The sequence below is a fragment of the Canis lupus genome, chromosome 7 (assembly GCF_011100685.1).
Source record: "Canis lupus familiaris isolate Mischka breed German Shepherd chromosome 7, alternate assembly UU_Cfam_GSD_1.0, whole genome shotgun sequence".
NCBI classification, from domain to species: domain Eukaryota; kingdom Metazoa; phylum Chordata; class Mammalia; order Carnivora; family Canidae; genus Canis; species Canis lupus.
In genome coordinates, this window is record NC_049228.1 from 17608280 (window position 1) to 17633639 (window position 25360).

The 25360-nt window shown below is 40.3% G+C and overlaps 1 protein-coding gene across 3 annotated transcripts in view; it reads left to right on the forward strand.

Moving 5' to 3' along the window:
• The window catches only part of C7H1orf21 (chromosome 7 C1orf21 homolog), a 217561-nt gene that overhangs the window by 91557 nt on the left and 100644 nt on the right, over nt 1-25360 (forward strand). For all 3 annotated transcript variants that reach the window (XM_038542285.1, XM_038542286.1, XM_038542287.1), the window contains one exon: nt 22247-22341. In XM_038542285.1, the coding sequence (XP_038398213.1) occupies nt 22247-22341 (95 nt within the window). The remainder of the gene's footprint in view (nt 1-22246; nt 22342-25360) is intronic.

Below are 25360 nucleotides of genomic sequence, written 5' to 3' on the forward strand. Positions count from 1 at the left end.
TTATATGCAGGCATTATTTCAAGTATTTTGTTATTAATTCATTCAGTCCTCATAATACCGTATGAGGTAGGTTCCAATAGGAACCTATCAGCTAGGTCCCCAAATCTGTACATTTAGCTACTATGCCATGCTGCCTTGTCTCCAAATCTTTTCTTAAAATCACTGCCTTTATAGGTTTCATGAACTATGAAAAGCCATATGCTGAAGATGCTGGCTTTTTTGGAGAAAGTTCTGTATTTCATATACCTGTTGCCACTGAGAATATTAGCATGCATATAAGTACTTCCCCTCATTTTTAGAGGCTTAAGAATGGTTATTGACAGCAGAGTTTGGTCCCTCCATGTCTCAGTGACAACTTCACCATCATGAACCATCACAGTGAATTTCAGTGCTCTGAAAAAAGGAGCTAACTTTCCTTAATTCACAGTTCACTGGTTAAACAGTAGTTTCATTCTGCTTTCAGCCCTGCACCCAGACTTTTGCTTAAGACCTGAGAATCGGGGGCACATGGGTGGCTCAGATGGTGAAGCATCTGCCTTTGGCTCAGGTCATGATCCCAGGGTCTCGGGATTGAGCCCCTCATCAGGCCCCCTGCTCAGTGTAGAGTCTGCTCCTCTGTCTCCCTCTCCTGTGATCTCTCTTACTCTCTCTCTCTCTAAAAAAAAAAACTCTTAAAAAAAAACCCCACCAAAAAACCCCCTGAGAATCAGTTGAAAGTTTGTTTATAGCAAATAGGCCTTTTCCTTTCAAAGTATAAAGAAAGGAAATAAAGGGAGTCTGGGGGACTCAATGAGTAGGCATCCAATTCTTCATTTTGGCTCAAGTCATGATCTCAGGTTATGAGATCGAGCCCTGCATTCAGGCTTCACGCTCAGCACAGAGTCTGCTTAAGATTCTCTTTCTTCCCCTCTCTTTGCTCCTCCCCTCTGCTTGCACACTCTCTCTCCCTCTGAAATGAATGAATGAATAAGTAAATAAATAGCATACTAGTTTTTGCTTTTATTTTTTTTAAGAGGAGAAATGAGGTTAATGTGAGGGTTGACAGATTACCAGCTTCAAGTTGAGCCATCCTCATCCTATGTGAGTTCTCCGTTCTTCTCAGATTTTCTACTATAAGTAATTCTTCACAGTAGTAACTTATTTTAGCATAGTGAGCCACATACTGCATGAGGTTTCATTCAACCAAACAAATGAAACAAATGGCTGTAGCCTAGTAAACCCAGGCTTTAGAGGAGCTGCCGACTTAGTGGCTGGGGACCTTGTGTGCATTTAGATTCTCCTGTGGAGTAATTGCTACAAAGTGACCTGTGAGCTTCTTTCTCCATCTTGGGAGTGAATATGTTGAACTTAGGTGATCACTATGGGCGTGCTGGGCACTAATGATCAAGGTTCCACTTTACCTACTTCCCCACACAGTGGTTACACAACTCTGGACTTGGTTTCTCTGAAGCCATGGGGTCATTGCAAAGATTTATATGATTTTTTTTTTAAAGAAAAATGATGGAGTTGGTAGTGTTCACAGCTACCAGCTTTATGGTCCATAGTTGACCAAGGTGTCGACTGCTTTGTGATAATTTTTTTAAAAAATTAGAAACAATGGGCAGCCCCGGTGGCGCAGAGGTTTAGCGCCACCTGCAGCCCAGGGCGTGATTCTGGAGACCCGGGATCGAGTCCCACGTCAGGCTCTCCTCATGGAGCCTGCTTCTCCGTCTGCCTGTGTCTCTGCCTCTCTCTCTCTCTCTCTGCATCTCTATGAATAAGTAAAATAAAAACCTTTAAAAAAAAAAAAAAAGAAGATTGGTTTATGGGATCTCTGGGTGGCGCAGCGGTTTAGCGCCTGCCTTTGGCCCAGGGCACGATCCTGGAGACCCGGGATCGAATCCCACGTCGGGCTTCCGGTGCATGGAGCCTGCTTCTCCCTCAGCCTATGTCTCTGCCTCTCTCTCTCTCTCTCTCTGTGACTATCATAAATAAATAAAAACTTTTAAAAAAATTTTAAATTCTCTTCTAGCTGTACGCACCCATGCTTCACTGTATAAACATCACTGTTGATTTTGATCTTTGACCAAAGAAGGTATCATCAAATTAGATATGAAATAAGATTTTATTTTTAATGTTGTACCCAACAGTTTGGCATTTATTATATCGACATTTTAACGTAATATTTTTCATTAATCTTTTACTTCCAGTTGCCTTCTTTCACTCAAGAAGTTACTTTATTTAAAAGTGTTTAGACCTTGGGGCGCCTAGTTGGCTAAGTTGGTTAAGTGTCTGCCGTCAGTTCAGGTTATGATCATAGGATTCTGGATTTGAACCCTCTCCTTCTGCCCCTGCCCCCCATTTGTGCTCTCTCTCTTCCTCTCAAATAAATAAATAAATCTAAAAAAAAAAAAAATGTGTTTAGAACTTGAGTTTTGACCATGGCTTTCCTCCTTTGTTCCTTGGCTGTTTCCCCTAATGCAGTTGCTAAATTGGAAACTGTTGAAATGAAAAACAATATGCTTTTAGCTCTTATAGAAATCTGAAAATCACGTTATTCATTTCAGAGATATTTACTGAGCAATTGCTATAAACTGGCTTTTACTAGGGGATGTAACCCGTAAGTCCCCTCATCTGGCCCACATCCCAGGGAGTGACACAAACACTAAGCAGAGAGACAGATGATACACAGTCAGATGGGGATCTGTGCAATGGAAAAAATAGAAGGAGAGAGTGACGCATGGCTATTTTGTTTTGTTTTACTTTTTAATTTAAATTCAATTAGCCAACATATAGTACATCATTAATTTCAGATGTGGTGTTCAATAATTTCCCAGTTGCATATAATACCCAGTGCTCATCATTGACGTGGATGAAACTAGAGGATATTATGCTGAGTGAAATAAATCAATCGGAAAAAGCCAATTATCATATGGTTTCACTCATCTGTGGAATATGAGAAACAGCACAGAGGATCATAGGGGAAGGGAGGGAGCACTGAATGGAAAGTCATCAGAGTGGGAGAAAACCACGAGAGCCCCTTAACTCTAAGAAACAAACCGAGGGTTGCTAGAGGAGGGGTGGGTGGAGGGATAGGGTAGTTGGGTGATGGTGGCTATTTTAAATGCATAGGTCAGAGAAGGTTTGTCTGAGTAGTTGATCTTTTTGAGCAGAAATCTGAAGTTAGGGAACAAAAGTCTTGAGAATACCCAGGAACAGAGTGTTTCAGGCAGATAGACTGCAGGGCCAAATCCCTGAGAGGTGAGCCTGCTGGTGGATTCCAGGGAAAAGTCTGATGAGGTCCTTATGCCAGGAGTGTGGTAGGTGGTAAACTCACTGTATGTTGCTCTGTAACTCAGGTATAAACTCCAGATTCTATTCTAAATGTAATAGAAACCAGCAGAGGGTTGAGGGAGTTAGGGAGTGATGTAGTCTGACTCTGGTTTTTAATCTAAAGGCTTAATCTGGTTGCCGTGGAGGGAACATAGACTGTACACAGCAAGAGGGGAAGCAGGTGATGGTGAGAGAGGAGTCAGGCAAGAGATGATGGTGGTCTGACTAGGGGGAGGTGTCAGTGGAGGCAGTGATGTGGGCAAGTTCTGGGTATGTACAGGGGATGATTAAATAAGGCCTTCGTTAGAGCACATCTCATCCGCAGGTTTCTCAGTGAAGGAGTGGGGAATGGTGGGTGGAATTATGTACCAATAGAGGCTCCTCCCCTTAAGTGGTTCGTGGGGATGCCAGGTTTATAGGTTCTGCAGCAAGACTGCATTCTGAGGCTTAGCAACATGGTATTGTGCAAGTAAAGACGTTTTCAAGACAGAGCTATAATAAATATAAAATGACTTGGCTCTGTTCTCTAGTTTATGGTGCTAGGATGTACGTAGGTATGGAGCATGGTCCAGGTAAAGAGAAATCACTTTGTGACTCCACAACCTCCTGGTGTAAGGTGCTTCTTCTCTTGAGCATTTCATCTGATCCTCTAAAAACCACCATGTTTCATTTCACTCAGCCTAATTGTGAAGGGATCTTCAGACACGGCATATTTTTTTCATCTTTAACAAGTTGGTTGAAGGCCACAGATACCTAAGGAGGCACATGTGAGGTCTCACCTCCCTTCCTTTGATTGCTGTCTCTCCCCCAACCCCTAACACCAACCTCTATTCCTGAAGTCTTTGTTCCTCATGCAACTCTGAGCTCCAGTTTCTTCTTTCCTTGACCTGCCCTGAGCTGTGGTTGCAAATATATGCAGCATCCCAACTCAGTTATCTTTTACATCTCCTCAGGATAGGAGCCACATCCAATGAGACGTGAGACCCGATACACACAAATAAAACATTTCTGTGGAGGCAAACCAAGCCCCCAGATAATTTCCCTTTGTGACTCTCTTTTCCAGTGTGCATTTTTACCTTTCAAGGAAAGAATAGCATCAGTACCCTTACTCATTGTCCTGTCTGCCACCACCCCCCAACCCCGCCACTACCTCCCTCACCATATTACAACATCTATGTTTTTTGAGGTACTCCACAAAAGATACTCTTTTGTGCTCAGCAGAATCTTACAGAAGAAAAAAGTCGCTCATGAAAAGGTACGGCAAATGTGTAAATTCCACTTTTTGCAGAAAGTTGGGCTGAGGGGTGGGAGTGGGCTTGACTTGCCTCCATAGATTGTGGGGAGAAGAGGTGTTGATCGAAAATGGAAGAGGAGATTAGATGGCTGGAAAAAGGGTAGAAAAGGGAACAGGTCAGGAAGGGGTGATTAGAATAGGTTGGGTAAGCCAAAGCCAGGTCTACCCATAGAGCATCCTGAGAAGAGAAGTGAATAACCTCTAGGCCATCCCCACGTAAGGGGAGATCTGAAGTCCTAGCACAAGAGGGATTTCAAGACCTGAAACCCATATCTTAGAATGGGGGATGTAGCTCATTTCATAGGGAACGGTTGCCCCAAATGGTGATAGAGATTGTTTCTGGAAACTGAGATAGAGGAGATGTAAAAGGCAGTGGACCCATAATTACCCCTTGATTGGGTGCAAGGCCTCTTTGCACTATATGTGCTGCTGCAGATGTAACCCAAAGTAAATGAAATTTTGAACCATGTCCAGTGCATGCATTATACTTGAAAATCTTTGAAATCTGAGATTTTACCTAACTTAGGCCTTTGAGTACAAGGAACAGCTCAGAAGGGTAGCTGAGAGAAAGTGGTACAGGAGATATGCTAAGGAACTGTGACTATTTTGTGCCTCTCTATGAGCTGTCCTCCCAAATTCTCCTTTGACCTGTTTGTATAGGAATGCGTGGGCCTTTCATACTTCCCTATGTGTTAAAAGCGTCTGATTTAAATCCTACAAAGTCTTAGAAATTACAGCAGTTCTTTTTTTTTCACGACTTTTCTCAGCATTATTTATGTGTAATTGGCTTGTAACATTGTATAAATCTAAGGTTTACAATGTGATGATTTGATACACTTAATATATCAAAGTAGCTAAGGTCAGTTAACATGTGTATGACCTCACATAATTACCCTTTTTTGTGTAGGTAATGAGAACACTTAAGATTTACTCTCTTAGCAACTTTCAAGTATATAATACAGTATTGTTAATTGTGGTCTGTACATTACATTCTGTACATTACAGTCCTAGAACTTATTTATCTTATGACTGAAAGAGTACGACTTTGACCGACATATCCCCTTTTCCCTCATCCCCAGCTACTGACGACCACCATTCTACTCTATTTCTATGAGTTTAACATTTTTAGAGTGTACATTATAAATGATATCAGACATATTTGACTTTCTCTGACTTATTTCACTTAGCATAATGCCCTCAAGATCCATCCAGGTCATCACAAATGATAGGATTTCCTTCTTTTTCACAACTGAGTAATATTCCAGTGTGTGTGTGTGTGTGTGTGTGTGTGTGTGTACGTACGTACTACATTTTCTTTATCATTTTCTTTATTATTAATGTCCATTACTTTGTCGATGAACATTTAGGTTGTTTCCATATCTTGGCTATTTTGAACAGAGCTCCAGTCAACGTGGGGGTACAGCCATCTCTTCAAGATTCTGATTTCCTTTCCTTTAGATCTATATACCCAGAAGTGGGAATGCTAGATCATCATATGGGAGTTGTATTTTTAATTTTTTGAGGAACCTCCATACTGCTTTTCGTAGTGGCTATACCAGTTAACATTCCCGCCAACAGTGCATGAGAGTTCTCTTTTTTCCCACATCCTCATTAACACTCACTATTTCTTGTCCTTTTGATAATTGCCCTCCTAACATGTGTCAGATAATACAGCAGGGTTTTGTGTTTTGTTTTGTTTTATTTGCCACTCTACATCCCTCTTGAGGAAGCACAGTTAGCTTTAAGAAGTTTTGTGATTCTAGGGCAGCCCCCGTGGCTCAGCGGTTTAGTGCCGCCTTCAGACCAGGGCCTGATCCTGGAGACCTGGGATCGAGTCCCATGTCAGGCTCCCTGCATGGAGCCTGCTTCTCCCTCTGCCTGTGTCTCTGCCTCTCTCTCTGTCTCTCTCTGTGTCTCTCATGAATAAATAAATAATCTTAAAAAAAAAAAGAAGTTTTGCGATTCTAATCTATATTTAAATAACTCACATATAGATGGTGAGTGAGAGTCCCTGAGGACCACCCCTCCCCTCCATCAGCTCCATCCTCAGACTCTCACCACAGAACCTACCTGGCAACCATCACACAACGTAGTGGACTCAAATTGAACTGAACCACTCAGATGCCCTTATGAATGAATCCTCATCCGCTCTCTCCAAAAGATAATCGAAACGGCCACTGTTCCTTTACAAACCAGTTTAGCAGAATGAGTTACTGAGAGAGGCTTGTTTGGACTGAACAGGTTGTGGAAGACATTGTGTTATTTACTGTACCGCTCCCCGTGAAACTCTCCCGGAGCATGCTGTCCCTCTGACCCAGACACATTATTCCTAAAGAGCTACCCCCTGTCTCCATCAGAGGACACTTTCATCTCAGAAGATGGCTTGGGATGCAGAGCAACTGGAAATGATCTTTTGTTTTACGAGAATGAGGCTCTTGTGAGAAGAGATACAGACCTGTCCAAAGGAGAGAGCCCGAGAGGCCTGGTCTGTGCTCCGTGTGCATGTGGACAAGCACTCTCCCTAACACTCTGGGACCTTTCTTCACTAGTGTGGGCATTTCTTTTCTTTTTCTGTGCAGTGAAAGTCAGGTCATGAATATTTTTTGTAAGTAGAGAGGCTCCCCTGTTTTATCACAAATTGTATTTTAGCTGTGTTTTTCCATTTTCAAAATTCAGTGGCCGTACTTAGCAACTTGGGCATTTACTTTAACTGAAAATGACCCTATCCAGTCTCCCTCAATTTTTCTTAATGATTTTGCTGCCGCTTGTGGTTGTCTAACCCAGATTAAGGCAGGCCTCTGAAAGCCAGCTTCAGTCCAGAGACATATTAGAGAAAACATTGAAGATCATTGAAAAAACAATTTAATTTTTTAGTGAGGGACACCCGGGTGGTCCAGCAGTAGAACATCTGCCTTTGGCTTGGGTCGTGAACCAGGGGTCCTGGAATCAAATCTTGCATCAGGCTCCCTGTGGGGAGCTTCCTTCTCCCTCTGCCTATGTCTCTGCCTCTCTCTCTGTCCCTCAAGAATAAATAAATAAAATCTTTTTTAAAGATTTTTAAGTGAATAATCTCAAAGAATCACAAGGCATTGGCATTCATGAACACAGCACAACATACTGAAGTCTACTCCCATGAATCTCTAGCTCTGTCACTCTGGTGACTTTGTCTTCCTTTAACCCCCCTCAGAAATCTCCCTCTTTCTCTGTCTCATCTTCCACAAAACTTTCCCTTCTAGCTGAGCCCACCTGAGGTTTTCAGTGGCTGGCATTAACAATTCTTCTCGTCTAGTTAGCCCTCTCCTTCCTAGTGTCAATCCAGCCTGCTGCAGCTCCACCACTGACCTCACCCCTTCGCCAGGCAGCAGCACAAAATCATACAAGCTGGTCTGGCCTCATGCAGCTCATCAGTGAGGTGGCTTGGCAGTGGGGTGCTAGGAGGCTTGAGTGCTAATACAAGTCTCTGTCTGGTTATTATCTGCAAGTCTTTTCTTTAGCAGTCAGGACCCAATCAAAAGAATTAAGTCAAATGGACATGAAAATGTACTTCTTCCTTAAACACACACACATATGCACACACACACCCGTTGGACAAATTGTTCAATGTCTGAGATGGCTGTGACAGCCACAATAAATGGGGAGAGAGTTTCTGGAATGGACTTTCAAATTCCTCATCCTGAAGAGCTATACCGCAAATTCATGACCATTGATCTTGGACTTAGTGAGGAACTAACTGACTGCAAATGAATCAGCAGGAATTAACCGCCAGCCTTAGGAAAACAACTCACATTTCAGGCCCTTCTGAGATGAGTGGAATTTTATCAACTGCATATACAAAGGAGGGCATGTGAGCCAATCTGTTAGTTATCTCTTCAGAAATATTTGTTACTGCCTTATAGTTTACCCTAACAGTGTACTGTTTGTGTTACTTCAGGTCTTAATGACTGGCTGGAAAAGGCTTTTATCTTAAGAGTGACTTCCATTCAGGCAGAGGGGACCTTTTGTGGAAATATGTAATAGTTATGTATACAAAAAGAATTTCCCTTTTTTTCAGAAATTCACTTTACTGTACATTTGTGGGAAAGTTGAGTGAGAGCATGGGTCTGGGTTAGACCACCTGGGGTCAAGGCCTAGCCCCAGCCTACCACTCACTAGGTGGTACAGCTAAATGAGTGAATGCTCTGTGCCTCAGTTTCCTTTTCAGTATGAGGGAGACATCAATGGTTCTACTTCAGAGAGCCCTTGTGAGTATTTTTTAAAAATATTTTATTTATTTATTCATGAGAGACACAGAGAGTGGGGTAGAAACATAGGCAGAGGAAGAAGCAGGCTCCCTGTGGGGAACCCAATGCAGGACTGCAACCCAGGACCCCAGGATTATGGCATGAGCCACCCAGGTGCCCGCCTTGTGAGTATTTTTTTTTTTTTTTTTTTCCGCCTTGTGAGTATTAAATGAGTTGTCATATGTCAGGTTTTCAGAACTGGATCTGGAACATTAAAATGGCTCTTATAAATGATAGCTCTCCTTTCTTCCTCTCTTATGCCATCTCCTCCTCCTCTTCTCCTTCCCCCTCGTCCCTTCCCTCTTCCTTCTCCTTATTTCAGTGAAGGAAGAGATCCTTGATTTATTGCTAGGTCTTCATGATCATATACCAAAGTTGTAGTAGTATAGCAGAGGCCTTAAAATAATCTCTCAAAAAACAAGTTTTTGTAAAGACATTGCAGTAATCACTATATATTGGAGAAAAACTCAGTTTTCTTTTCATTAATGCAGCAGTGGCCAAATCACCATTTTAACAGAAGTTTTCATGTAGCATTTACTTTGGATATGAATCCCTCACTGAAAGAATACAGGGATGCATTCTCTCATGGATAAAGTTTCCTGACAAGGGAGAGACTTGTAGTTTCCTGATGTTACTTTCCAAGAAGGTTAGATGTCTTTGTAACTTTTATTCATATCCCTGTGATTCATAGATTTGTCCAAATCCTTTCTGAATCCATTCATACATTCATATATCATCTATCAAAGTAGTTATTTACTGTGCTTTGTGGTTAAACAACAACAACAACAACCCATAAATAATAACTGACTTGGTGGTTAAGAAGTCTTGCCCCAACTGAGACCAACCTGGATTTGAACCAGCATTGCCACTTGACCAGGCAGTGAAAGCTAATCTCTGCATCTGTAGAAAGGGGGTATAATTCCTGCCTCATAGAGCTGACGTGAGGATTAAATCAAAGCAGGAGAGAGGATAGATGATTGGGCAGGCTCTTATCATGAATGCTCATCTAGTCTAACAGGAGGCCCACTAAGAATAGCAGAGAGGAATTAGCTAGCCTCCAACTTTTCAGGAGTCCCAGCAGTGCAGCAGTGGGTGGAGAACTAGCATTACAGAAGAGTCAGAGCAGGGCTCTTAAGAAACCTGATAAAGTGCTATCAGAACAACCATGCATGCCCTTCTCTCTAAAAGCGGCTCTGAATCTTCATCAACCACTCATTCTGTTTCTTGATTGGAAATTGTCACTGCATGATGTAGAAATCAAACCCCCTTCCTATATGAAAGCCTCGGTGTGCATTGATAAAGGAATCCGGGCTGGACTTGGATTTGGTTGTGTGTCTTTTGTGGGAGCTTGTCAGAAGATGAATGTCCAGGGGCTCTTAATGACTGGATAATAGTTCCCTGGTCACTGAATAATGAACCCCATATGAACGAAGGAAATATGTTGTCTGGCCTCAGAAATGATTAAATGATTCGGGAATGAGGCCTGCAGGTCGAGTGTTAATTATTAAGGGTGCTATAGTAAGAGAGGCTTTATCACCCTCTCATCCTTACATCTGTGGGCGCCTCTCCTCTTGTCCTCTCGAAGACATGGGCAAGACCTAAGAATGCTAAGAGACCATAAGCACCCTATGCACATATCTCAGCACATGTAGTTCATTAAGAGAGGTACCCTGCTTCCATGGCACACAGCTAGGAAGTCACAAAGGCAGGTCTGGAAAAGAAAGGCCTTTGAAACCAGTGCTCCATCTGGAGTCATCCGTTGTCTGGTAATCTGTTCTTGTCCTATGGAAGGGAAAGGAGCTGGCATCAGACTCAGTGGCATTCTTTTTTGCCCCTAGAAGAGTTTATACATCCCCATCTCAACCATTCCCTATTCTACTCTACTGTTGCAATACTTCCCCATCCCCAGAAAGAAAGATGTTGGGGGAGACAGGAAACACGTCCTCCTATTGAAAGAGACAGGAAACACATTCCAGCATATGTGGCATCTTAAGCTCCATACCCACCAGTGCCCCATCAGCTCCCCTTCAGCCGAATCCAGGATAGACTCTTTTTTTTTTTTTTTTTAAGATTTTATTTATTCATGAGAGACACACAGAGAGAGAAAGAGGCAGAGACACAGGCAAAGGGAGAAGCAGGCTCCATGCAGGGAGCCCGATGTGAGACTTGATCCCAGGTCTCCAGGATCACGCCCTGGGCCGAAGGCAGGTGCTAAACTGCTGAGCCACCCGGGCTGCCCAGATTCCACTCTCTTGAGACTTTTTGTGAATTATCTCTCTGGCTCTTATTTACGTGTTCTTCCTAACCTTCCTCAACCAACTGATCCATCTCAAGATAATACATTCATTCTTCCTTTGCCACACCTTCTTTCAGAGAAAAACAGAAAGCCTTGGATTAAAATGGTTGGGATCTCTCTAGGAGAGAGGTTTAGGACAGTCCAAAGGACAGACAGTTGACATAAATGATGGCTTCAATGCTGGGCACTGGTGAGGGAGTCCACATCAATTCAGAATAGAGCCTGACTCTTCAGTGGGACTTGCATATCAGATCTTCCTGGACTGGTCCTATCAACTCTTCTCTTCACATTTCTGTGCCCATCCTAGAATTCTTCATGTCGGCCATATTTAATTACTTATAGTTCCCATTTGCCATAGTCTCACTGGCCTCTGAACTAACTGGCTCATTGCCTGAATTTGTCCTTCCCACACACACTATGCTCCTTAGGACTCCACTGAGATCTATCACCTCCTCTAAGGCTTCTGCCTTGCATAGGAGGGGGGGTTTCTCCTTTTTATCTCCTTTTTGTCACAACAACCACATACATGCACTTCTCATAGCTGTAGACACTGTGTACTCTACTTCCTTACCTTCTTGTATCCTTCCTCACCCACTCCCCCAGAGGAGGCTGTGAGCTCCTTCAGAACAGGGACTGCTTCCTCCTCCTCCTAGACATAACCCCAGGACTGAGTGCTATGTTCTTTGGCAGATAGTAGGTGCCCAGTAAATATTGCTGAAGGAAAGAAGGAAAGAAACACAGAAAAGCAACACAGGATAACCCAGCACTTGACTCAAAGATAGAAAGCAGCTAGTTCCTTCCACTTTCTCATGTCCAAACTGAGCTCAAAAGGTGTTTTTTGCCCAGAAGTGTGTCCATAAATTGGTGTAGTTTACCGAGAGGTCATAGCAGGCAGTAAGAATAACACTACAATTCCAATAAGAAAAAAAAGGGCAAAGGATATGAAGAGATGCTTCATGTAGACGGAAGTGCAAATGAATGATATCAGCACATGGAAAAAGCACTCAATGTCATTAGTAAATTATGAAACATCAAATTAAAATAAATATATAGGTACCCACTTCCATGTTTCAATTCCTTGCATATTTTTGAAAAGGATAGTGCCCTTTATGGACGAGGGGGTGCTGAAGTGAGTTTTACACCACTGAAGCAAGACTAAATGGAGCCAGCACCCCCCAAGGCCTTTTCTCTCTGGTTTTCAAATACAAGCAAGCATTAGTTTTCACTAGAGAATAAGGATGCAATAGGCATAGGAGAATTGCTGTCTTTGTGACATTAACATTTTGGGATTTTGAGATAATGGGGGATATGTACAATCTTCATACTTCCTCTAGTAGAAACCCCCCCGGGCCAGACCTCTCTGTGTCTAATCTCTACACATATGAAGTCTAAAAGTGTAATTTTCTTGCTTGTTATTTTTGAACAACTTCTATTTTTAGATTATTAAAATGTATCAAACAATCTCAATTTGAAATCACTTTTCCTTTATTAGGTTGATTTGAGGCATATTCTAAAAAAAACCAAGAGTGTTTTATATTAAAATGTACCAAAGCCCTGTTTTGAAATGTTCAAAACATTTAGAATGGGCAGTTTATAATTACCCTAGAAATTGCTTAATAATAACTATTACATTGGAAAGGGCGAAATCACTTTCTACCAAGCAAGGTACAGTAATTAATCACTAAGGGCCTGCCTGACTCAAAGAATTGATAATCGTCTGTGAGCTCCTTCAAACAAGTCTCTGCTTTGTCTAAGATTGTTCCAGCTTTAGAATTAGCAGTGTAGGCAGTGTCCGAGTGGAATGTGGTCAGTCTGTGTGTGTGGAGGAATGTGCTCCAGATAGCGGAGGGGTGCTCAGAGCATGAGCCTTCCCCTCCAGACAGTTGGTTTTCCTTGGGCACTCCCAGCCTCCTCCATAACCCCTGTATTGCTTGTCACAGAACCCAGAACATTGCAGTTCTCCATACAAGCTTTCAAGATGAGGAGAGTTTAGACGTGAACCAGGGTTACATATGCTGTAGTCATCGAAGCTTTCACCATTGTCTGCTCTTTAATGCCTCCGTAACAAAATTCTGTTCAATCCAGCGGATATCAGGCACTGACCTATTGCTGCCAAAATAAGAAACACAAAATTTATTTTAAGATGAGCATGATAGGAGAGATGAGACAAGTTCAAAAGCATAGCCCAGCTATACAGGCATACTTCATTTTATTGTGCTCTGCTTTATTGCACTTCGCAGATGCTGCCTTTTTTTTTTTTTTTTTTAAACAAATCAAAGGTTTTGTGGCAACCCTGCATTGAGCAAGTCTGTCCGTACCATTTTTCCAACATTTGCTCATTTCATGTCTCTGTGTCACATTTTGGTAATTCTCTCAAAATTTCAAACCTTTTCACTAGTATTATGCTTATCAATAGTATGATGATCTGTGATCAGGGGTCTTTGATGTTACTATTTGTAATTGTTTGGGGCACCACAAGCTGCACCCATGTATGATGGGGATGTTATTGGTAAATGTTGTGTGTGTTCTGACTGCTTCATTGACCGGGCGTTCCCCTATCTCTCTCCTTCTCCTTGGGCCTCTCTAACCCCCGAGACACAATATTGAAAGCAGGGCAGTGGATATCCCAACAATGGCCTCTAAGTCTTCAAGTGAAAGGAAGAGTCACACATCTCTCACTTGAAATTAAAAGCTAAAAATACTTGAGTTTAGGGAGGAAGGCATGTCAAAAGCCAAGATAGGCCTAAAGCTAGGCCTGTTGCACCAAATAGCCACATTGTGAATGTGAAGGAAAAGTTCTTGAAAGATGTTAAAAGTGCTATGTTCCAGTGAACATACAAACAATAAGAGAGTGAAGCAACCTTATTGCTGAGATGGCGAAAGTTTGAGTGGTTTGCATAGAAGATCAGACTAGCCATAACTTTCTCTTAAGCCAGAGCCTAATCCAGAGCAAGGCTCTATCTCTCTTCCATTCTATGAAGGCTCAGGGAGCTGCAGAAGAAAAGTTGGAAGCTAGCAGAAGTTAGTGCATGAGGTTTAAGGAGAGAAACCATCTCTGTAACATAAAAGTGCAAGGTGAGGCAACAGGTGCTGATACTAAAGCTGCAGCAAGTCATCCAGAAGACCTAGCTGTGATAATGAAGGTGGCTACGCTAAACAATTTCTAATATAGATGTGACAGCCTTCTGGATGCCACCCAGGACATTCATAGCTAGAGAGGAGAAGTCAGTGCCTGGCTTCAAAGCTTCCAAGGACAGGCTCACTCTCTTGTTAGGGGATCATGCAGCTGGTGACTTGAAGTTGAAGCCAATGCTCATTTCCCATTCTGAAAATCCTCGGCTCTTCTGAACTATGCTAAATACACTCAGCCCGTGCTCTAGAAATGGAACAGCAAATCTTGGATGACAGCACATCTGTTTACAACATGGTTTACTGAGTACTTTAAGCCCATTGTTGAGATCTGCTCAGGAAAAAAAAAAAAGTGTTTTCTTTTTCCCCCAAAATATTACCACTCATTAGCAATACACCTGCTTCACCCAGGAGCTCTAATGGAGACATAAAATGAGATGAAATGTTGTTTTTATGCCAGCTAACACAACATCTACTCTGCAGTATGTGGAACAAAGAATAATTTTGACTTTCAGGTCTTCTTATTTAAGGAATACATTTTGTAAGGCTATAATTGCCATAGATTGGTAATTTTTCTGATGGATCTGGAAAAAATAAGTTGAAAGCCTTCTGGAAAGGATTCCCCATACTAGATGCCATTAAGAACATTCATGATTCATGGGAAGAAGTCCAAACACCAACACAAACAGAAGTTTGAAGAAGTGATTTTAACCCTCATGGATGACTTAGTGGGGCTTAAAAACTTCAGAGGAGGAAGTAACTGCAGATGTAGTAGAAATAGCAAGATAATGAGAATTAGAAATGGAACCAGAGGATGGGACTGAATTGCTTCAAACTCATGGTCAGACTTGAGTGGATGAGGAGCTGCTTCTTATGGATAAGCAAAGAAAGTGGTTTCTTGAGATGGAATCTACTCCTGGTGAAGATGCTATGAAGACTCTTGAAATGTTAAAAGATAGATAGATAGATAGATAGATAGATAGATAGATAGATAGATAGAATATTATATAACCTTAGTTGATTAAGCAATGGCAAGGTTGGAGAAATCGACTCCCGTTTTGAAAGTTCTCCTGTGGTTAAAATGCTGTCAAACAGCATTGCGTGCTATAGAGAAATTGTTCTCCAAAGGAAGATTCAGTTGATATGCAGTCTTCACTGCTGTCTTATTTTAAGAAATTGCTTGAGCCACCTCAGAGTTCAGCAACCCCCACCCTGATCAGTCACCAACCATCAACATCCAGGTTCACTAATAAAAAGATTATGACTTGCTAAAAAGCTCAGATGATAGCATTTTTTAGCAATAAAGTATTTTTATTTTTATTTATTATTTTTTAAAAGTCACTAAATATTTAAGGAATTTTACATGTGATTCCTTCCACTCACTGCCAGTCACTGTAGTGCCTTCAAAGTCCGAATCATAATCTTCAAAATAGCCCTTTTATTTATTTTAATTTAATTAAATTAATTTATTTGAGAGTGAGCAAGAGAGAGAATGAGCAGGGGGAGGAGCAGAGGGAGAGGGAGAAGCAGACTCCCTGATGAGCAGAGAGCCCAGTGTGGGGCTCGATCACAGGGGCTTGATTGCAGGACCCTGAGATCATGACCACCCCAAGGCAGATGCTTAACAACTGAGCCACCCAGGCACCCACAAAATAACCCCTTAAAAAAAAAAAAAGTTTGTTCAGTCCAGATTTGTCACTTTTGGTCCTCCAGATGGACTTCTTTGATCTCCACCTGAATATGGACCTCACCTGTAATCTTTGGGATCCAGTTTCTTTACGTTAGGGCCCTAGAAGTCAAATTGTAGGAAATATATTGATTGCTATTTTGGCAAGTGATCTAAACTTACTCTTCCTTAATCATTTCTAAAATTGAAAAGTCTTGTTACTTCCATGCTACTCCTTGAGCCTAGCAGAAAATGTTACAGGTAGCAATAAAGTATTTTTCAATTAAGATATCTGTTTGGATTTTTTTTAGCTATAATGCTATTGCATACTTAATAGACGGCAATATAGTGTAAACAATCTATACCTAGTGGGAAACCAAAACATTTATTTGACTCACTTTATTGCGATGTTTGCTTTATTACAGCGGTCTGGAACTGAACCCACATTATCTCTGTGGTGTGCCTGTATAGTTCAGCTGAGAATGTCAATTTGAGGGCATCCATAGACCAAAGATGGACTTGAAAAGAGCATTTTCACACCCATTACATTTGTATGCAAAAAAGATTTGCAAAGAATGGGATTTTTTTTTTTTTCTTTTAGAGATGCTTTTTATTCCTTGGAGAATCTAGCAAGAAAAAGAAAAAAAAGGACCCCCCGAAACAAACAGGACTGAAGCACTCATGGATAAGGAGAAATACTGATTCATATATGAACTAAAGTCAGCTCTCTGCTTTTTTCCTTTTTTTGGAAAAAGGCTTTATTAAACTCCTCCTGTGTGCCAGACACTTGGAGTAACAGTGCAGGCACACAGTCTACATAATGAACTGTTCCTGATGAGTCCCTGAGAAAGACCAGGGCTTACTTAGCAGACAGCAAATATTAAATGCTATTTGTTGAATGAAACCATTGGAAGCAGAAACAGCTGATGGATGAGCTGGAGTCTTCCAGAGTGAGAAGCCACAATTTCCCAATGCAACTGACCATCTACCCATCTTTGGTTTGGAGCTTCAGAGAGTCCTGCCTCTTTGCCCTTCCAGAAAAGGGTTTTCCTTCCGTAATTGCATTTTCTATTTATTTATTTGTTTGTTTGTTCATTCATTCATTCATTCATTCATTCATTTAGAGCTGCCTCTACTCTTCTTGCTCTAGAACAGTCATTCTGCCTCTTTTTTTTCTGTCAAAGATTTATTTATTTTTTTGTATATTCTTTTATTGGAGTTTGATTTGCCAACATACAGTGTAACACCCAGTGCTCATCCTGTCAAGTGCCCCCTCAGTGCCCATCACCCAGTCACCCCAGCCCCCCGCCCACCTCCCTTCCACTACCCCTTGTTCATTTCCCAGAGTTAGGAGTCTCTCATGATCTGTCACCCTCACTGATATTTCCCACTCATTTTCTCTCCTTTCCCCTTTAATCCCTTTCACTATTTTTTATATTCCTGCCTCTTCTGAATTGGCCCTCACTTGTTCACTCTTGACCCTCAAGGTAGGCTACACCTAGGCTGTGCAAATAGCAGTTATTGAGTAAGGATATAAAGAAAGATAGAGGAACATCATTTTGTTGTACCCCTGGTTTCACTTAAATAATGGTCACTTTTCTTAGTTATAGAAGCTGTTTATTATTTTAAAATCATTCTAACTAAAGTAATACAGTACTTGAGTTAGTATTTTGATTAAAGTAATCTATGTGCATGGCCAAAAAAATATTAAAGGCTTATTATGGATGATAAATCCCCTTCTCACTTCCTCTTCTCATTTGTTAATGTAGTTAATTAACAATTTTGGTTAATTACTGATGTTTATGTTATCCCTTTTCTTTTTATATCCTGATGGATTTTGTACATTAGGAATAATATTCCCTGTAGAACTAGCAGAGCTTTCTAAAGCAGCAGCTAACATTTATTGAACATATACTATAGACTAGGCGCTGTTTTCATGTATTAATTCAGGTGACTCTGTGTGTGAGATTATGTACCATAGATATTCTCATTTTACCAGTGAAGAAATCAGGGCACAGAAAGGATAAGCAACTTGTCCAAGGTCATATGGTTAGGTATTCCAGCTCTACAGGCCAAGCTTTTAGCCATTATGAATATTTACTTCTTGAAAAACTCCTGCCAAGTAAGGAAATAAAGATCCTAGGCAAGAATTTGTATTCAGAATATTAAGGCTCAAATTTAGTTAGCTTGGGAGACAGGATGTTCAAAGGAAGGCACCCAAGAGGAACAAGTGTATGCCATAAGCTTAGTATAGTTTTTTCTTTTCAATGGCTTATGTTTGTAAACACTTCTTGTAATGCCTTTCCCAAGCTCGCATATTTCCGGAGCATATCATAATTGTCTACCAAAGAATCTTCATGCAAATTCTGGATAAAGAGGCAATCAAGAGCATTTAATAAAGGTGTCAAGATGTTGGACATTTTTAAGATTTTATTTATTCATTAGGGACACACAGAGAGGCAGAGACATAGACAGAGGGAGAAGCAGACTCCTTGTGGGGAGCCCAATGCAGGACTTGACCCCAGGACCCTGGGATCATGACCTGAGCCAAAGGCAGATGCCCAACCACTGAGCCACCCAGGTGCCCCCCAATGTTGGACATTTTTAATATGAGGACATTAGCACAAAATTCTTGAGATTGGAACAGCCTTGGAAAAAATTTTTATCACATATATGTCATTGATCAGAAAAACACTGGGTAAGAAGGTATGAAAGTAGATGCAAATTTCACCATTTTAGCGAATAACTGTAAGATCCCTTTTTACCAGAGAGAGTAGCATATATAGCATTCTGCTTTTCTTCCTTCCCTATCTACTGAATACATTTGTGAAAGCTGTTAACTTTAAAAAAAAAATAATTCTGGCATTATAAACTCATGCCAGCACTTACCTCCATCCAACTGGCCCATTTTAAAGCCAGTGCCATTGATTATAAAGGTAACCTTATAGCAGCAAAGCTTAGGAAAACTGAGATAGGGCCAGTGAGTTGTTGATAATAGAAGAATTGACAGGATCCAGAAAATGGGGTGAGTCCGTACTACCTAAAGTATGTGCAGCCAACTAATTTCTTCCAAGTTCTAAAAACGTAAGATTATATATGTATACAACACATATATCCAATATATATATATATTGCAATATAATATATATATATATTACAATACATCAAAATGAAGCCCAGAGGTTTGGTGGGAAACTGTGTGTCTGCATGATGGCAGCCACCACAGAAACAATCCAGCCCCCCTCTGATGTAAGCTGGGGCATAAAATGCTAAAAATATCACCAACGCATTGCTCTTACCCCAGATCTATTTTGACTAGCACAGCTTGCGACTGTTTACATAGAGAGAAGGGGGAGCAGATTTGGAATGGGGTGTCAGCCTACTGTTCCTGACGTGCATTTTAATAGGCCACCTGACAAGATCAACAGGAAGAAAAGAAAAATTGTGAACAGGTGTGAGGGAGCCAGAGGAAGATGGTCCTGCTTCTCCCTCCTCTTAATCAAGTTGGCACATTGTTCTGCTGCCAGGATTCGCCGGCTTATATCGGTGGCTGTGCTAATTGCCTCCAGTGTGGGGCTTGATTAAGGGGGCCCAGAGTCCCACATTGATTCCCCTGTGCCTTAAACAAAAGGAAAACTGGATTTTTGTCTGGCTGTTTCACTGTCAGAACCCGAAATGCTCCATTCGTCTGCACAGAGGCTTGTTGGCGGGTGCCGTTCCTGACGGCTGCATCGCCATGGAAATGTGTGACACATTTGTTGATGAGTTGTCTGTTTCCAGATGGACATCTTCAATCCTAGCACCAGCCTTTGAGAAATTTAACAGACCATTTTTTAAGTATTTCCTTTGTACGAATTGTGGTTTTATCTAAGGGTCTTGCTGGCTTTCTTTGTTTTATACCACAACGGATTTTATTCAGTGTGTTGTGTAAGTAATAATGATAGGCCTGGCTTTGTAGTTGTGCCTGTTTGTTTTTTCTTTCTTTGTATCCTGCATTGTCCAGCCAGCCATGGTTGTTAATGACACACTAAAACCTATTCTCTTTCTGAACTGGTGATGATTCTGCCTTGATGTTTAAAAAAAAGCCTGTGTTTGGGATAATACTGCTTTGAAAGTCAAGTTGCCAGCGGCTTTCCCATTTCATTGAAGAAAAATAGTAGGAAAAATATTAATAGTTTGTCTATTACTTTCAATTCAGTTGTGTTCCTGGAGGGTAAAAAAAGCAAATGAAGACTGACTATTGCTAGACTGCCCAGAGACAGTGGGCTGTGCCTCGGTGGATGGAGAGGATGGGGCGAGGCAAGGATGAATCTTCTCTAGGACAAATCCTTTGCTGTGCAGTGGGCAAAGTACCATCTTTCAGAAGGTTCTCCTTAGGTCCTAAAATGTGCTTTCCTCATCTCATCTGAGGACTAGGATCCTACAGTCATAGAAATCCACCAAAATTATGTTTAAAAACTTGTGTGTGTGTGTGTGTAAGATTTATATTTAAATAATCAGAAATCATAAGTAATTAAGATCACAATTTAGTCAAGTGAAATGTTAGTATTTATCCAAATGAACTATGTTTTACAAATATTAATGTCCCAAACTGACATTAGAGAGGTTATCTCTTTCATTTTTTACCTTTATTTTTATCTCTGCGTAATTGTACTGAAGGCATAATTTGTCAATGTCCTTTTTTTTTTCTTTTGGTAATTAACAAGTGCTTTTCTAACTTCTGAGTAAGTAATCCTTAATTAAATGTGTCTGTTTTGTTAATTTACTTTCATTTTTTTCCTCTTACTACTAAATTGGAATGTGAAATTCTTGTGTGTTGCGATTGCGGATCCGAGTCCACTGATTAACATTTAGGACTCGGTATTCCTGAAGGGCTCATTACTGTATCCTCACACCGGTCTTTCTAATTTCTTTAGAAAGAAGTAGAATCAATAACTACCTTGAATTGTCAGGTGGAAAAAACAATTGGCTTAGCCATGAACATGGAGTCTCATTCAGATACATGCTTTCATGTACTACTTTCATAAGGATGATTTTGAAAAATATTTGAACAGTATAATTACTTGGCAAGATGTTACTTTAGCTAACATCTTTGGGGGTAGTGTGTTAAGGGGTAGTATGAGAAACCTGAAACTAGATAGAAAATAGTATTATAAATAATAAGGCAGGAAGTTATATACTTAGTCATTGTACCAAATTCATCACAAGCAGTAAGAAAATACATTACAACTTCCTGAACTGAAATACACACTTTCTTAGCGATAAGCGTCTTTCAGGTAGACCAGCATAGGCATTATTCCATGCCATATACTAGGCAGCTGTCAATGTGTTGATGGGTGAAATTTTCCACTTGCACAATTTCAGTGATTTTTTTTTCCCAACAAATTAGATTAAAGATGACTTGAAGTCACACCTATTTGGACCTTTGGGCTCCCAAGTCATTACCTGTTGACAGGACTCTGACGAAAACATCATCGTCATTACCAAACTGCTACCCTGGAGAGGAGCTTGTGCTACACATTCTCCAGAGTTCGTCCTGTGATGTGTATTGATACTGAGATTTACTGTACTCTCTCTCTCTCTCTCTGGCTGTTATGAAGTCTAGATCCCATTACCTCGAGGGATATATCTATTAGATCCATTAGATACTGTGGCTCTTCATGCATGTGACTTTACAGAGACTGAAGTGTGTGTGGTGTGTGTGTGTTAGCATATGAAGTAAATGCAGACTATTCCACATTTAATATGGGGATCACAAATAGGAAAATTTTAATTCCCTATTGTTTGTATCTATTTTTTGATCAACTAAACTCTTTAATTGTAAACAATACCTTGTTTTTCCAAAAGAGGGAAATTAAGGTGTGAACATACTGCTGAAAGTTGCTGCCAGAGGCATTTTGAACTAGTGTTCTCATGGAGAAAAACTTCCTTAGACCATTATGTGGTATGCCTTGGTATGTATAGATTCCAGATAGTCTTTAGAGAGGGATGACCTGTGTTGCCTCTGCCACCATTTGCTTTCTGTGAAAGGACCAGGCAATGCCACATTCATTAGCTGCCTTCATGGTGCTGAGCTCTTCCCAGTGGGCAGAGGAGAGCACCTCCTAAAAAAAGGCTGGTTAAACATATTCCAGATTGTTTCAAATGAACCACAGATAAAGGCTGCAGGGAAAAGGCTCCAACTGATGATGCTATTGGATTTTTTTCACTGACAGTTTTCTACCATTGTGAAAAAGTTATAAAATGTCTTTTCTTTTTTTGGTGCTCAGATGAGTATAGGATCAAACCGGTGGAAGAGGTCAAATACATGAAAAATGGGGCAGAAGAGGAGCAGAAAATAGCAGCCAGGAACCAAGAAAACTTGGTAAGAATTGAATTTCTCAAATAACAATGAATTTTGGTGACACTGGTGACAATTGTAATAAAATCTGCACTGCATGTTTAAACTGTAACTTACACATTGGCACAAGATTTCTTGAAAATGCTATTGCTATTCATAGCTTGCCTGGAAGCGGCATGCTCATTCCTGTATCCTGTTTGTTTCTGAATAAGCCCCTCTTTAATCTTGATAGAGAATGCTCCAGGGGGAAATATTGCAAAATTATTAACATCTTAAAATGGTTAAATTTAAAGTAGAAAGCATGAAGGAGTATTGAGATTTATGGTGTGTGGGGGGGGAAACCAATATATTTTTTTCTTTTTCTCCACGTTTTTAACTCTTCTTACCCAGTTAGAATGAACAGCTAAGCTTCATTACTCTTCATGGAGTGTTGTTGATAAAGTTGCCTTTGAGAGGAAAATGATGCACTTTTAAGTTAGATCTCTATAAAAATAGTCCCTACTTCACATTCACAGTGTTAAAGGGATTGAGGCTTCTGAGTGAATGTGAGAATAGCAATGATCTGAAACAGAAAGTTAGGAAGCCCTTTGTTTCATATGAATCAGTATGCATATTACACCTTAATGTTCCATCTCTATGAAAACATTTAGTTAATGCCATATTAGCTGATTTCTTAAAAGACGTTACAGACCATTAAGAATGTGCATTTATTCAGTTGTGTGCAAGCAAAATTGTTTTTATATCTTATTTTGGGATTAATTATTTGCTATGCTTTCACATTTGAGTGGATGTATTTTTAAGAAGCTTGAAACGTCATAAAGTGTTTTCACCTGACTTAAACTCTTTTTTTTCCATTATGTGCTTTGTTTTTGTTTTTATGATTTCTGCTACAGCAGAGGGAGTTGGCCAGTGCTCATGAGTTTCAGGCTGTCATTTTCCATGATACTTTAATGAACATAATGGACTAATTCATTCTCCTCTGTTCTTTTCCGAACGTCTGAACTATACTTTGAAACACTGAAGTGACCAGCAACTGACTATTTTAGATCATTGTAAAAGAGTGAAAATACTCTGTAATAAAATATTGCTTTATAAATGGGACTTAGATTTAAGGTGTTGCTTGAGTCTCAGAGATCACCTATGGTATATTTTAACATTAGCACTTAAATCTAGAAAACAACATCTATGACTAGTAGTGGGAGTTACTATGATCCAATTTTTTACATCAATTTTTTTTAACTTTGAATAGATAAATAGAAGGCCCAAGGAGTTGAAGCATCAGTTGGTATTTTTCTACTTCATTTTACTGAAAATCAGACTTTGTCCTTGCTTGGTATAATTTCAGCTTGAGTTATAAATCTCATCTTTAATATTTCCATTGGAAACTAAAGAGACACTGGTGTTCAGGCTAGTAGTGGCTGTTCCTTGGATCTAAAAATAGAATCTATCCCTACTTTGCATACTTATATCTCTGAAATCCTGTATCTTACAGCATGTGAGTTTTTCTTCAATTTGCCCTCATCATATTTAAAGCTGATACACCTTTTACCTTCTTTCTAATTTCTCAGTCTCTCAACTCCTCAGTGCCAGTATATTCTTTTCCAGAACTTGGCCAGAACTGGCACTAGTGCTTTTCTTTGCAGACTGAATAAAAATTCAAAAAGAGAGAAATTTCTGGTTTGGGGTTTTTTGTTGTTGTTGTTTTGTTTTATTTTACTCTTAGACTATCTGTGACAGCCCCACTCCCCTTTTCTGCCAGCCAATCAGTCCAGACCACCAACAGGCATTTTTAAAGTATGTGCAGACTTGCCTGGAGGTTGGGGAGTAAGTGATTATCTTTGATTCTGAGATTTCTACACAGCTTTCCAAAATGAAGTGATTTTTCATTTATCTGATAGTATATTATCTTTGTCATCTGACCCATCCTTTGGGATACATAATCAACTATGCATGTTGTTTGAGAAAACTAATAGCCTCCTAAATTTGAAGCTTACATTGAGGTGGATGAAATAGGTTTAACAATTCTTTATTTTTCCATCCATTAAAATAATCTAAAAGACAAGAAGTTCTTGTTTTGGTATTTTTAAATTTTTATTTATTTTATTTTATTTTTTTATTTATTTATGATAGGCACACAGTGAGAGAGAGAGAGAGAGGCAGAGACACAGGCAGAGGGAGAAGCAGGCTCCATGCACCGGGAGCCCGATGTGGGATTCGATCCCGGGTCTCCAGGATCGCATCCTGGGCCAAAGGCAGGCGCCAAACCGCTGCGCCACCCAGGGATCCCTTGTTTTGGTATTTTTAGAAGGGTTTTTTTTTTCTTTTCTTCTTTTTACTCAAACTGTTAAGATTAAGAGGCTCAGCAAACTCAATCCAGATAGTGTGGCATGATGGTGACAGTTGTGGGCTCTAGAGACAGAAAACTGCCTGGGTTCAAATCTCAGCTCTGCCACTTGCTCACGGTGGGGTCAAGTTACTTCACTTCTCTGCCCCTCCTGCCCATCAAGTGGGGAAAGAGTGCCTCCTGGGGCTGTGGTGAGAACTACATAAGATGAACATTATAAGACCTGGAGTACAAAACCTGGCATATGATAAACACCTAGTAAGAGTTAGGTATTATCATATAAAACGAAAGGAAAAGAATGTTAGAGTCATCGTTCCTTTCCCCTTTTTTTATGTTAACTGGTGAGAAGTTTCTAAATGAGTCATTTAGGTTAATGCTAGTATTCACATATTTTGAAAAATCTTTCTTGGGAACTACAAAGTTATTTAAACAAATATGTTTTGATCACCTATTACATACAAGGCCCTTATTTGTATCAAGAGGCTCAGCAATACTTAAAGTCACTGTCCTCAATGAGCTTACAGCAAAGTTTAGAGAACAGTTCAGTTCCCACAAATATTTTATTAATTGCTTCTAGGTACAAGGCTCTGTACTAGACTGCAGAAAAATACAAAATAAGGAAACCACTGACCCTTACCTGAAGGTGCCTCATGGTAGTAAACAAGTTAAATACCAAATGACTATGAATAAAACAGGATT